At 44.5% G+C, this 15,342-nt stretch overlaps 1 protein-coding gene across 1 annotated transcript; it reads left to right on the top strand.

The window, feature by feature from the left end:
• Window positions 1–266: 266 nt before the first annotated feature.
• On the top strand, window positions 267–1,037 carry LOC135219220 (proline-rich protein 2-like). The gene has a single exon (XM_064255804.1). The coding sequence runs from the start codon at window positions 267–269 to the stop codon at window positions 1,035–1,037; it is 771 nt and encodes a 256-aa protein (XP_064111874.1).
• The last annotated feature ends 14,305 nt before the right edge of the window (window positions 1,038–15,342 follow it).

Genomic DNA, 15,342 nt, shown 5'->3' with positions numbered 1-15,342 from the left:
ATAACCAGGACAGTTACGAGAAGAGGCTGGATGCACTCATGAAGGAGAATACTTCATACAGGAGACAGATTAATGCACTCAAAGTAGAAAATAGAAGATTGCAGGAGGATTTAAGAGAAGCAGAAGACGGACTAGAATATATAGATAACATGTTAAAATTTAGTATATTTACCATGGGTGGGATGCTGAATCCTTTCGTATGGCAAGAAAAAATCATACGATTTATATGTACTAAGGTCCTAAACAAGAGAATGGAACAAAGACGCATGGCACAAGAGGCTGCAGCAGCACAGGCTGGAGCAAATAACCTATACAATCCCGCTGGAGATTATATGGGTCAACCGGGGCCGTATGACCCATTTCAACCATATAACGATTACGGATATGGATGGAACGATCAATTTGGATATCCGAATCAATTTCCTGCACCAGGACAACAAGGATGGTGGCCAGAACCCGAGTTCATGCCAGGTCAGGGACCTCCATATAGAGGGCCACCTCGGAATCAACCTCCAAGACAGCAAAACCCAGGGCAGCCTCCAACTGGACCACAACCTCCTCGAAGGCCACCACAGCCTCCACCTGGGGCGTGGACTGGAAGAAACCAAGCACCACCTCCGCCTCCGCCTGGGGCGCGCCCAGCGCGAAATCCAGCACCGCCTCCACCTAGGCCGCGCCCAGCACAAAACGCAGCACCGCCTCCGCCTGGGGCGCGGCCAACGCGAAATCCAGGGCAGCCTCCACCTAGGGTGCGGACCATGCAGAGCCAAGGAAGGCCTCCACCTAGGGTGCAGACCATGCAGAGCCAAGGATGGCCTCCACCTAGGGTGCAGACCATGCAGAGCCAAGGATGGCCTCCACCTAGGGTGCAGACCATGCAGAGCCAAGGATGGCCTCCATCTGGGGTGCAAAATTACTACTGGAGAAGACAGTGCACAGCCCTTGGGCAACAGTTGAATGGCCAAAGGTTTTTCCCTGGGGAAGCAACTGTTGGTGGGACAGTTGCCTCTTTTGGGAAATACTACTGGCTGAACTGATGAATCTTCTCCAGAACTAATACAAGAGAAGATAGTGCACAGCCCTTGGGCAACAGTTGAATGGCCAAAGGTGTTTCCTTGGGGAAGCAACTGTTGGTGGGACAGTTGCTTCTTTTGGGAAATACTACTGGCTGAACTGATGAATCTTCTCCAGAACTAATACAGTAGAAGATAGTGCACAGCCCTTGGGCAACAGTTGAATGGCCAAAGGTGTTTCCCTGGGGAAGCAACTGTTGGTGGGACAGTTGCTTCTTTTGGGAAATACTACTGGCTGAACTGTTGAATCTTCTCCTGAACTAATACAAGAGAAGATAGTGCACAGCCCTTGGGCAACAGTTGAATGGCCAAAAGTGTTTCCCTGGGGAAGCAACTGTTGGTGGGACAGTTGCTTCTTTTGGGAAATACTTCTGGCTGAACTGCTGAATCTTCTCCAGAACTAATACAAGAGAAGATAGTGCACAGCCCTTGGGCAACAGTTGAATGGCCAAAGGTGTTTCCATGGGGAAGCAACTGTTGGTGGGACAGTTGCTTCTTTTGGGGAAATACTTCTGGCTGAACTGCTGAATCTTCTCCAGAACTAATACAAGAGAAGATAGTGCACAGCCCTTGGGCAACAGTTGAATGGCCAAAGGTGTTTCCTTGGGGAAGCAACTGTTGGAGGGACAGTTGCTTCTTTTGGGGAAATACTTCTGGCTGAACTGCTGAATCTTCTCCAGAACTAATACAAGAGAAGATAGTGCACAGCCCTTGGGCAACAGTTGAATGGCCAAAGGGTGTTTCCCTGGGGGAAGCAACTGTTGTGGGGACAGTTCGCTTCTTTTGGGGAAGAAAATACTTCTGGCTGAACTGCTGAATCTTCTCCAGAACTAATACAGGAGAAGATAGTGCACAGTCCTTGGCGAACAGTTGGAATGGCCAAAGGTGTATTCCCATGGGAAAGCAACGGCTTGGTGGGGACAGTTGCTTACTTTTGGGGAAATACCTTCTGGCTGACTTTGCTGAATCTTCTCCAGAACTAATACAGGAGAAGATAGTGCACTTGCCCCTTGGCAACCAGTTGGATTGCAAGTGTTTTCCCTAATGGCCAAAGGTGTTTCCCTGGGGAAGCAACTATTGGTGGGACAGTTGCTTCTTTTGGGAAATACTTCTGGCTGAACTGTTGAATCTTCTCCAGAACTAATACAGAAGAAGATAGTGCACAGCCCTTGGGCAACAGTTGAATGGCCAAAGGTGTTTCCATGGGGAAGCAACTGTTGGAGGGACAGTTGCTTCTTTTGGGAAATACTACTGGCTGAACTGTTGAATCTTCTCCTGAACTAATACAGGAGAAGATAGTGCACAGCCCTTGGGCAACAGTTGAATGGCCAAAGATGTTTCCCTGAGGAAGCAACTGTTGGTGGGACAGTTGCTTCTTTTGGGGAAATACTTCTGGCTGAACTGCTGAATCTTCTCCAGAACTAATACAGGAGAAGATAGTGCACAGCCCTTGGGCAACAGTTGAATGGCCAAAGATGTTTCCCTGAGGAAGCAACTGTTGGTGGGACAGTTGCTTCTTTTGGGGAAATACTTCTGGCTGAACTGCTGAATCTTCTCCAGAACTAATACAGGAGAAGATAGTGCACAGCCCTTGGGCAACAGTTGAATGGCCAAATGTGGTTTCCCTGGGGAAGCACTGTTGGTGGGGACAGTTGCTTTTCTTTTGGGGAAATACTTCTGGCTGAACTGCTGAATCTTCTCCAGAACTAATACAGGAGAAGATAGTGCACAGCCCTTGGGCAACAGTTGAATGGCCAAAGGTGTTTCCCTGGGGAAGCAACTGTTGGTGGGACAGTTGCTTCTTTTGGGGAAATACTTCTGGCTGAACTGCTGAATCTTCTCCAGAACTAATACAGGAGAAGATAGTGCACAGCCCTTGGGCAACAGTTGAATGGCCAAAGATGTTTCCCTGAGGAAAAACCTGTTTGGACGGACAGTTGCTTCTTTTGGGGAAAAACTTCTGGCTGAACTGCTGAATCTTCTCCAGAACTAATACAAGAGAAGATAGTGCAAAGCCCTTGGGCAACAGTTGAATGGCCAAAGGTGTTTCCCATGAGGTAAGACACGGTTGGAGGACCAGTTGGCTTCTTTTGGTGGAAAAACTTTCTGGGCTGAACTGCTGAATCTTCTCCAAAACTAAGACAAGAGAAGACAGTTGGCACAGACCTTGGGCAACAGTTTTGGAATGGGGCCAAAAGGGTGTTTTTTCTTCTTTGAGGAAGCAACTGTTGGTGGACAGTTGCTTCTTTTTGGGAAATACTTCTGACCTGAAACTGCTGAATCTTCTCCAAGAACTAATACAGAGAAGACAGTTGCACAGACCTTGGGCACAGTTGAATGGACGAAGGTGTTTCCCTGAGGAAGACACTGTTGGAGGGACAGTTGCTTCTTTGGGGAAATACTTCGACTGAACTGCTGAATCTTCTCCAAGACCTAATACAAGAGAATAACAGTGCCAGACCCTTGGGCAACAGTTGAATGGCAAAGAGTTTCCCTGAGGAGCAACTGTTGGTGGAGAGTTGCTTCTTTTGGGAAATACTTCTGACTGAACTGCGGAATCTCTCCAGAACCTAATACAAGAGAAGACAGTGCACAGACCTTGGGCAACTAGTTGAATGGCCAAAGATGTTCCCCGAGGAAGCAACTGTTGGTGACGTTGCTTCTTTATGGAAATACTTTCTGACTGAACTGCTGTATCTCTCCAACTAATACAGAGAAGAAGTGCAAAGCCCTTTGAGGCCTTGGGGCAACAGCTTGAATGGGCCAAAGGTGTTTTCCCTGAGGAAGACACTGTTGGTGGGACAGTTGGCTTCCTTTTGGGGAAAAACTTTTGGCTGAACTTGCTGAATCTTCGTAAGAAACTGTACTGGAATAAGACCTTGGCTCAGCTGGGAAACAGTTGAATGGCCAAAGCTGTTTCCTGAGGAAGCAACTGTTGGTGGGACCAGTTGCCCTTCTTTTGGGGAAATATTCCTTGATGGAACTGCTGAATCTTCTCCAGAACTTAAGAATAGGAGAAGACCAGGCAACAGGACCTTGGGCAACACGTTTTGCAATGGCCGAAGGTGTTTCCCTGAGGAAGACACTGGTTGGGGGAGGGCAGTTGCTTCTTTTGGGGCGGAAATACTTCTGACTGAACTGCTGAATCTTCTTTCCTCCAAAGAACTAATACAAGAGAAGGACAGTTGCACAGCACCTTTGGGCACAGGTTGAATGGCCAAAGATGTTTCCCGTGAGGAAGCAACTGTTGGTGGGAGAGTTGCTTCTTTTTGGGAAATACTTCTTGACTGGAACTGCTGAATCTTCTCCAAAGAACTAATACAAAGAAGAAAGACAGTGCCAGAGTCCTTTGGGTCAAACAGTTGAATGGCCAAAAGAATGTTTCCCTGAGGAAGCAACCTGTTGGTTGTGACAGTTGGCGTTCCTTTATGGGAAAAAAATACGTTCTGACTGAACTGCTGAATCTTATCTCCAGAAACTAATACTAAGAGAAAGAACAGTGCCCACAGACCCTTGGCAACAGTTTGATGGCCAGAATTTGGTGTTTCCCACTGAGGAAGACACTGTTGGAGGGACAGTTGGCTTCTTTTGGGAAATACTTCTGACTGCAACTGCTGAATCTTTCTCCAAAACTAATAACAAGAGAACGACAGGGTGCACAGACCTTGGGAACAACGTTGAATGGCCAAAGATGTTTTCCGCCTGAGGAAAAAACCTGTTTGGCGGGACAGTTGCTTCTTTGGGGTGGGAAAAAACTTCTGGCTGAAGCTGCTGAACTCTTCTCCAGAAACTAATACAATAGGAACGATAGTGCAAACAGCCCACCTGGGCAACAAGTTGAATGGCCAAAGGTGTTTTCCCTGGGAGGAAGACACGCTGTTGGAGGGAAACAGTTGCTTCTTTTGGGGAAAACTTCTGGCTGAACTGCTGAATATCTTCCTCCAGAACAATTAATAGCAAGGAAGAACGGAATTGCACAGCCCTTGGGCAACAGTTGAATGGCCAAAAAAGGTTTATTTTCCCCTGAGGAATAGCAACTGTTCTGGGAAAAAAAAGGGGACAGTTGCTTCTTTTTGGGGAAATACTTACTGGCTGAACTGCTGAATCTTCTCCAGACTAATACAGGAGGAAGATAGTGGCACAGACCTTGGGCAACAGTTGAATGGCCTAAAGATGTTTTCCCTGAGGTAAAAACCTGTTTGGAACGGGACAGTTGCTTCTTTTTGGGGAAAAACTTGCTGGCCTGAAACTGCCTGAATCTTTCTCCAGAACTAATACAAAGGAAAGAAGATAGTGCAAAGCCCACCTTGGGCAACAGTTGAATGGCCCAAAGGTGTTTATCCCTGAGGAGGAGCACGTTTGGAGGGACAGTTTGCTTCCTTTTGGGGAAAAAACCTCTGGCTGAACTGCTTGAATCGTTCTCCATGAACTAATACAAGAGAAGGACAGTGCACAGACCCCTTGGGCTAACTGTTGAATGGCCAAAGGTGTTTCCCTGAGGAAGCAACCTGTTTGGTGGGCCGACAGTTTTTGCTTCTTTTGGGGAAAATACTTTCTGACTGAACTGCTGAATCTTCTCCCAAGAAACTAATACAAGAGAAGACAGTGCACCGGAGCCTTGGGCAACAGTTGAATGGCCGAAAGGTGTTTTACCCTGAGGAATACACTGTTGGAGGGAGGGACAGTTGCTTCTTTTGGGGAAATTACTTCTGACTGAACTGCTGGAATCTTCTCCAGAAACTAAATACAAGAGAAATACTAGTGCACAGACCTTTGGGCAAAACGTTGAATGGCCAAAGATTGTCTTTTTTTCCCTGAGGAAAAACCTGTTTGGATGGACGGGACAGTTGCTTCTTTTGGGGGCGAAAAACTTCTGGCTGAATCTGCTGAATCTTTCATCCAGAAAGAACTAATAAGCAAGAGAAAGATAGTGCCAAAGCCCGCCTTGGGCAACAGTTAGAATGGCCAAAGGTGTTTCCCTGAGGCGAACACTTTTGGTTTGGGGGACAGTTGCTTCTTTAGGGGAAAAACTTCTGGCTGAACTGGCTGAATCTTCTCCAGAACTAATACAAGAGAAGACAGTGCACAGACCTTGGGCAACAGTTGAATGGCCAAAGGTATTTCCCTGAGGAAGCAACTGTTGGGAGGGACAGTTGCTTCTTTTGGGGAAATACCTCTGACTGAACTGCTGAATCTTCTCCAGAAACTAATACAAGAGAAGACAGTGCACAGCCCTTGGGCAACAGTTGAATGGCCAAAGATGTTTCCCTGAGGAAAAACCTGTTTGGACGGACAGTTGCTTCTTTTGGGGAAAAACTTCTGGCTGAACTGCTGAATCTTCTCCAGAACTAATACAAGAGAAGATAGTGCAAAGCCCTTGGGCAACAGTTGAATGGCCAAAGGTGTTTCCCTGAGGAAGACACTGTTGGAGGGACAGTTGGCTTCTTTTTGGGGAAAACTTCTGGGTGAACTGCTGATCTTCTCCAGAACTAATACAAGAGAAGACAGTGGCACAGACCTTGGCAACAGTTGAATGGCCAAAGGGTTTTGTTTCCCTGAGGAAGCAAACTGTTGGTGGGACAGTTGCTTCTTTTGGGGAAATACTCCTGCGAACTGCGAATCTCTTTTCCATAACTAATACAAGAGAAGGACAGTGCACAGACTTGGGCAACAGTTTGAATGGCCCGAAGTGTTTCCCTGAGGAAGACACTGTTGAGGGACAGTTGCTTCTTTTGGGGAAATACTTCTGACTGAACTGCTGAATCTTCTCCAGAACTAATACAAGAGAAGACAGTGCACAGACCTTGGGCAACAGTTGAATGGCCAAAGATGTTTCCCTGAGGAAGCAACTGTTGGTGGGAGATTTGCTTCTTTTTGGGAAATACTTCTGACTGAACTGCTGAATCTTCTCCAGAACTAATACAAGAGAAGACAGTGCACAGACCTTGGGCAACAGTTGAATGGCCAAAGATGTTTCCCTGAGGAAGCAACTGTTGGTGTGACAGTTGCTTCTTTTATGGGGAAATACTTCTGACTGAACTGCTGAATCTCTCCAGAACTAATAAAGAGAAGACAGTGCACAGACCTTGGGCAAACAGTTGAATGTCCCGCCGAGGTGTTTCCCTGAGGAAAGACACTGTTGAGGGACAGTTGCTTCTTTTTGGGGAAATACCCTCTGACTGAACTGCTGAATCTTCTCCAGAACTAATACAAGAGAAGACAGTGCACAGACCTTGGGCAACAGTTGAATGGCCAAAGATGTTTCCCTGAGGAAAAACCTGTTTGGACGGACAGTTGCTTCTTTTGGGGAAAAACTTCTGGCTGAACTGCTGAATCTTCTCCAGAACTAATACAAGAGAAGATAGTGCAAAGCCCTTGGGCAACAGTTGAATGGCCAAAGGTGTTTCCCTGAGGAAGACACTGTTGGAGGGACAGTTGCTTCTTTTTGGGGAAAAAACTTCTGGCTGAACTGCTGATCTTCTCCAGAACTAATACAAGAGAAGGACAGTGCACAGACCTTGGCAACAGTTGAATGGCCAAAGGTATTTCCCTGGAGGAAGACAACTGTTTGGAGGGACAGTTGCTTCTTTTGGGGAAATACCTCTGACTGAACTGCTGATCTTCTCCAGAACTAATACCAAGAGAAGGACATGCACAGACCTTGGGCAACAGTTGAATGGCCAAAGATGTTTCCCTGAGGAAGCAACTGTTTGGAGGGACAGTTTTGCCTCTTTGGGGAAAAATACTCCTGACTGAACTGCTGAATCTTCTCCAGAACTAATACAAGAGAAGACAGTGCCAGACCTTGGCAACGTTTTGATGGCCAAAGATGTTTCCCGGCGGAAAACCCTGTTTGGACGGCACAGTTGCTTCTTTTGGGGAAAAACTCTGGCTGAACTGCTGAATCTTCTCCAGAACTAATACAAGAGAAGGATAGTGCAAAGCCCTTGGGCAACAGTTTGAATGGCCAAAGGTGTTTCCCTGAGAGACACTGTTGGAGGGACAGTTTGCTTCTTTTGGGGAAAAAACTTTCTGACTGAACTGCTGAATCTTCTCCAGAACTAATACAAGAGAGACAGTGCACAGAACCTTGGGCACAGTTGAAAGAATGGCCAAAGTATTTCCCTGAGGAAGCAACTGTTTTGGAGGGGGACAGTTGCTTCTTTTGGGGAAATACTCCTGACTGAACTGCTGAAATCTTCTCCAGAAACTAATACAAGAGAAGACAGTGCACAGACCTTGGGCAACAGTTGAATGCCCAAAGATGTTTCCTGAGGAAAGCAACTGTTGGAGGGGACAGTTGCCTCTTTTGGGGAAATACTCCTGACTGAAACTGCTGAATCTTCTCCAGAACTAATACAAGAGAAGACATTGCACAGACCTTGGAGCAACAGTTGCTGGCCAAAGATGTTTCCCTGAGAAAAACTGTTTGACGGACAGTTGCTTCTTTTTGGGGAAAAGAACTTCTGGTTGGATTCTCTTTTGGGGCTGACCTGCTGAATCTTCTCCAGAACTAATACAAGAGAAGATAGTGCAAAGCCCTTGGCAACAGTTGAATGGCCAAAGGTGTTTCCCTGAGGAAGACACTGTTGGATGGGCAGTTGCTTCTTTTGGGGAAAACTTCTGACTGAACTGCTGAATCTTCTCCAGAACTAATACAAGAGACGACAGTGCACAGACCTTGGGCAACAGTTTGAATGGCCAAAAAAAAAGTGTTTCCCTGAGAAGCAACTGTTGGTGGGACGTTTGCTTCTTTTGGGAAATACTCCTGATTGAACTGCTGAATCTCTCCAGAACTAATTACAGAGGGAAGACAGTGCAACAGACCTTGGGCAACAGTTGAATGGCCGAAGGTGTTTCCTGAGGAAGCACTGTTGTGGGAGATTTGCTTTTCTTTTTGGGAAATACTTCTGACTGAACTGCTGAATCTTCTCCAGAACTAATACAAAGAGAAACAGTGCACAGACCCTTGGCAAACAGTTGAATGGCCAAAGATGTTTCCCTGAGGAGCAACTGTTGGTGGGAGATTGCTTCTTTTTCTTTTTGGGGGGGGGGAAATCTTTCCTGACTGAACTGCTGAATCTTCTCCAAACTAATACAAGAAAAAAGAAGACAGTGCACAGAACCTGTGGGCAACAATTGAATGGCCAAAGATGTTTCCCTTAGGAAAAACCTGGTGTGTGGACGGACAGTTGCTGGAGTGTCTTTTGGGGAAAAACTTCTGCTGAAATTGCTGAATCGTCTCCAGAACTTCATACAAGAGAAGATATGTGCAAAGCCCTATAAAGGGCAACAGTTTGAATGGCAAAGGTGTTTCCCTGGGAAAGACACTGTTGATAAGGTAAGAAACAGTTGCTTCTTTTGGCGTGAAAAACTTCTGACTGTGAACTGCTATGAATCTTCTCCAGAACTAAATACAAGAGAAGACAGTTGCACCGACCCTATGGCAACAGTTTTGAAAAAAAGAGAGGGGAAAAAGGGGGGCGTCGAGAGAATGAGAAAAAAAAAGGAGGGAAAAGAAAAAAGGGGAGTAAAGGGGGGAAAAAGGAAGGTTGGGGGAGGAGGGGAAGGAGAGGGGGGGGGAGGGGGGGGGGGGGGGGGAGGGGAGGGGGGGGGGGTTGAATGGCCAAAGTTTTTCCCTGAGGAAGCAACTGGGTTGGGTGGGCAGTTGGCCCTTCTTTTGGGAATACTCTGACTGAACTGCTGAATCTTCTGCCAGACTAATACACGAGAATACCGTGACACAGACCTGGGGCAACAGTTGAATGGCCGAAAGGTGTTTTCCCTGAGGAAGCAACTGTTGGTGTAGATTTGGCTTCTTGGTTTGGATGGAATATCTTCTGAACTGAACTGCCGAATCTTCTCCAGAACTCACATACAAGAGAAGACAGATAGCACTGACCTTGGGCATCGCAGTTGATGGCCAAAGATGTTCCCTTGAGTAAGCAAACTGTTTGGTAAAAAGGGAAAGATTTGCTTCTTTTTGTGGAAATACTTCTGACTGACTGCTGAATCTCTCCAGAAAAAAAAAAACTAATACAATGAGAAACGTGCACAGACCTTGCGACAGTTGAATGGCCAAAGAGTTTCCCCTGAGGAAGCAACTGTTTGGTGCAGTTGTTCTTTGGGAAAAACTTCGGATGAAAACGCTGAATTTCTCCAGAAAAACTAAATACAAGAGAAGATAGTGCAAAGGTCCCTTGGGGCACAGTTGAATTGGCGGTGGTTTCCCTGAGGAAGGAAACTGTTGGAGGGGACAGTGCTTCTTTTGGGGAAAAATTCTTTATGCCTGAATGCTGAATCTTCCTCCAGAAACTAATACAAGAGAAGACAGTGCACAGACCTTGTTTGGCGAACAGTTTGAAGGCCGAAGGTGAATTTCATGGGAGGAACATACTGTGGAAAGGGACAGTGCCCCTTCTTTTGGGGAAAATCTTCTTTTTTGGGAAAAACTGACGGCTGAACTGCCTGAATCTTCTCCAGAACTAATACAAGAGAAGACAGTGCAAAGACCTTGGGCAACAGTTGAATGGCCAAAGGTTTTGTTTCCCTGAGGAAGCCAAACTGTTGGAGGGAACAGTGCTTCTTTTGGGGAAAAATTCTTTCTGATGAAACTGCTGAATCTTTTCCCAGAACTAATACAAGAGAAGACCAGTGCACAGACCCCTTGGGCGGTTTTGGCACAGTGAATGGCCAAAGGTGTTTCCCTGAGGAAGACAATGTTGGAGGGACAGTGCTTCTTTTGGGGAAAAAACACTCTGACTGAACTGCTGAAATCTTCTCCAGAATAATACAAGAGAAGACAGTGCACAGACCTTGGGCAACAGTTTGAATGGCCAAAGATTTTCCCTGAGGGAAGCACTGTTGGAGGGGACAGTTGCTTCTTTTGGGGAAATACTCCTGACGAACTGCTGAATCTTCTCCAGAATAATAAAAGAGAAGACAGTGCACAGACCTTGGGCAACAGTTGAATGGCAAAGATGTTTTTCCCATGAGGAAGCAAATGTTGGAGGGACAGTTGCTTTCTTTTGGGGAAATATTCTGACTGTTAACTGAATGGAATCTTCTCCAAAGAACTAATACAAAGAAGAAGAAGTGAACAGGACCTTGGGCAACATTGATGGCCAAAGATGTTTTCCCTGGGGAAGCAAACTGTTGGAGGGACAGTTGCTTCTTTTGGGGAAATACTCCTGACTGAACTGCTGAATCTTCTCCAGAACTAATACAAGAGAAGACAGTGCACAGACCTTGGGCAACAGTTGAATGGCCAAAGATGTTTCCCTGAGGAAGCAACTGTTGGAGGGACAGTTGCTTCTTTTGGGGAAAAACTTCTGGCTGAACTGCTGAATCTTCTCCAGAACTAATACAAGAGAAGACAGTGCACAGACCTTGGGCAACAGTTGAATGGCCAAAGATGTTTCCCTGAGGAAGCAACTGTTGGAGGGACAGTTGCTTCTTTTGGGGAAATTCTTCTGACTGAACTGCTGAATCTTCTCCAGAACTAATACAAGAGAAGACAGTGCACAGACCTTGGGCAACAGTTGAATGGCCAAAGGTATTTCCCTGAGGAAGCAACTGTTGGAGGGACAGTTGCTTCTTTTGGGGAAATACCTCTGGCTGAACTGCTGAATCTTCCTAATAACTAATACAAGAGAAGACAGTGCACAGCCCTTGGGCAACAGTTGAATGGCCAAAGGTGTTTCCCTGAGGAAGCAACTGTTGGAGGGACAGTTGCTTCTTTTGGGGAAATTCTTCTGACTGAACTGCTGAATCTTCTCCAGAACTAATACAAGAGAAGACAGTGCACAGACCTTGGGCAACAGTTGAATGGCCAAAGATGTTTCCCTGAGGAAGCAACTGTTGGTGGGACAGTTGCTTCTTTTGGGGAAAAACTTCTGGCTGAACTGCTGAATCTTCCTAATAACTAATACAAGAGAAGATAATGCAAAGCCCTTGGGCAACAGTTGAATGGCCAAAGATGTTTCCCTGAGGAAGCAACTGTTGGTGGGACAGTTGCTTCTTTTGGGGAAAAACTTCTGGCTGAACTGCTGAATCTTCCTAATAACTAATACAAGAGAAGACAGTGCACAGACCTTGGGCAACAGTTGAATGGCCAAAGGTGTTTCCCTGAGGAAGCAACTGTTGGAGGGACAGTTGCTTCTTTTGGGGAAATACTTCTGACTGAACTGCTGAATCTTCTCCAGAACTAATACAAGAGAAGACAGTGCACAGACCTTGGGCAACAGTTGAATGGCCAAAGGTGTTTCCCTGAGGAAGCAACTGTTGGAGGGACAGTTGCTTCTTTTGGGGAAATACCTCTGGCTGAACTGCTGAATCTTCTCCAGAACTAATACAAGAGAAGATAGTGCGGTATTTTCCACATTTCGGCAGGAGCCAAGTAGCTCCGGAGAATAACGTGTTCGGATGAGAGACTCGAAATTGGGTGCACTTGCGGACCTTGCTCGGACCAGGAACAGGACAGCTAAGACAGTGTTAAGGATAATGAAGGCCAATCTGAAGTAGACTGATGTCGTATGAGGCGCCAAAGTAGGAGCAGGACAGCTCAACACATCAAACGAAGGGGAAGCCTCACACGGGATACATTGCGGTGAGGGTTAAATGGAGACATCTGTTTCATATGGGCGTTTATTGAAAGCAACGTTTCAGGGATCAGCCCCATTTTCAAGCTGAAAATGACAATGATCAAATAAAATTAAAATAATTACTTATCTAAAAAACACACAAATTAAAAGAACACCAACTAAAGTCAAGTACCATTTCCAGTAGAGGAAGGAAGACGAGTGACTAAAACACTGAGTTTAAAGAAAAGATTTTATGTCAGGACTCACAGACCTGTTTATGGTAAGTCTCGATGTCGAAGCTTTATTCACAAATATTCCTGTGGAAGAAACTATACAGATAATTTTAATTATGAATTTTACTGATAATGACACTATTTCACGGTTTTAATTACGACAATTTCAAGAAACTTTTAACCTTAGCGGTGCAGGACACTGCCTTTATTTTTAATGGTAAAGCTTATGTGCAGGCTGACGGCATGGCAATGGGAAGTCCCCTTGGCCCGGTGCTGGCTATGTGTGAGTTAGAGGAGCGGTTGCTGGACAACTGCCCTCTGGCTTATCACCCGTTATTTTACTGTCGTTATGTCGACGACACTTTTATCTTATTTAAAGATAAATATAGAGCCGACTTATTTTTACACTATGCTAATGTGGCCCACCCGAATATAAAATTCACAATTGATTACGAGAAAGATAACAAACTTGCTTTTTTGGATATAGAAGTGTCTCGTAATAATTCAGGATTTTACACGTCGATTTTCAGAAAGAAGACGTTCACAGGTTTGGGTACAAATTTCCTATAGTTTCTGTAATTTCACTTTTGAAATAAACTCTCTTCTTACTCTTTTCCACAGGGCTTTTTCCCTTTCGTCTGGATGGTCTAAATTTCACAATGAGGTCACCTTCTTAAAGAAATATTTTACTGAAAACTGTTATCCCAGTTGTTTATTATATAAATACCTTCACAAATTTATGAATATGAAGCTCTTACCTAGCAATGCTATTCAGACTGTACCTATGCCAGTGTTCCATTTTTAATCAATTCGAAATTCTATGCCAAAATGCAACAGATTATTAGAACGTACTGTCCGGCCATAAAATGTCAGCTGATCCCAACAAACCCATTGACAATTGAATCTATTTTTAAATATAAAGGCAATTTAAACCCTCTTATGGCATCTAGTATTGTCTATTTATATACTTGTCCTAGATGTGATCTAAGAAAATATATCAGAGCCTCAAGAAGACTTCTTAGGGTCCTAATAGATTGCCATATCTTTGGGTGCATGGTTACATTAGCGTCCATTACTGTATTTTGATCTTAAGGTTAAACGGGGTAAAACTGGATCCTGAGGTATTGCGAATGTAAATCTTATTAATAATATCATCTCCTCATTCCAATATATGATTTTCCAAGATGATGTCTCTTACTAATATTATAGGTATTATAAGATAAAAAATCTGAATAACACTCAAAAGTGTCGTTTCATTTAAATGAGAGATAAGAAAGCCAAAACGAATAAAATCAATTATAATATTAAGGATAATCTGGCGTTTCCATGATGTCATAAATCAAGAAAACAATTCCAGGGTTTACAACCTTTATAACAGAACAGAATAATGTCATATTGCAGGCAGTGTCTTAGCCTCACTTTCTGACAATGATGGTTTCGTTAATTTTGCCTTTGTTGCCACGGGCTCTTTCTTGCTCTTTGGAGAACTATTTGTACTCGTACAAGATCTTCTCAATCACTAGCAAGGTTCAGACTATTCTCTGAGGACGGGGAGGGTTTGTCTTCTTTAAGGTATGACCCAGAATGATAATAATACAATTGCGGAATTGCTCATTTGCACTTTTTGTTAAGAAAATGAGTTGATTTATTCATTCTGTGCTTTATCTAAACATATTCACTTCTGGACAATGCTGATAATCTCGTATCTCGTAAGGTGAATTTTGTCATTTATATGTCAACTTTCCTCCTTCCTGAGAGGTTTTCCAGTAAAACCAATGTCTGCGTAAAAATCAATATAATAAACTGACAATCACCACTGGCCATGTTATGAATTTTGAACAATTTATTATGATGTACGTAGGCATCAGAAGCTCCTCTTGCAGCTATTGGCTCGTGTCTGACAAGTGGAATAATTGAAAATGGATCTCGTACGGCCATGGTGATTTTCCCGTGAGTTTTAAGTACGTGATAGTTACTTGACTGTAGTGATTTTTAGCCAGGTTGGAGGTGTTGAAGCAGCTAATTCATTCCAAGACACTCACTTGGGAAAGAAAGCTGAACTTGATCGGGAGCCTGCTCCCCTGAGGGAAAAATGAGTAGGGTATAGATAGGGTGATCAGTCGTGCCCTTTGCGGGGGAGAGTCCCTCATTTCGAATCTCTGTCCCCCAAAAAATCACTACCTTCGGGGGACGCAGTACTAATGTCCCCAGGGCATTACGGAGTTTACCCGTCATGTGTCCAACATTGAATACCCAAATTGTAATAAATGACTAATTGTGTGTGTGTGTTTTTTTACTATTCATAGAATTATGCCTATAATTAAGTTTCCTTTTTATACTATCAAAGCATCAAAGCATATATTTTACTATTGAAAGTAACACTTGCTCTGAATAAATGCTGACTGAATCATACTCTTTCATTTATTCAGATGTTTATATATATATATATATATA

This window comes from Macrobrachium nipponense, chromosome 19, assembly GCF_015104395.2.
Source record: "Macrobrachium nipponense isolate FS-2020 chromosome 19, ASM1510439v2, whole genome shotgun sequence".
NCBI classification, from domain to species: Eukaryota; Metazoa; Arthropoda; class Malacostraca; order Decapoda; family Palaemonidae; genus Macrobrachium; species Macrobrachium nipponense.
This window is presented reverse-complemented; position numbering and strand designations above follow the sequence as displayed.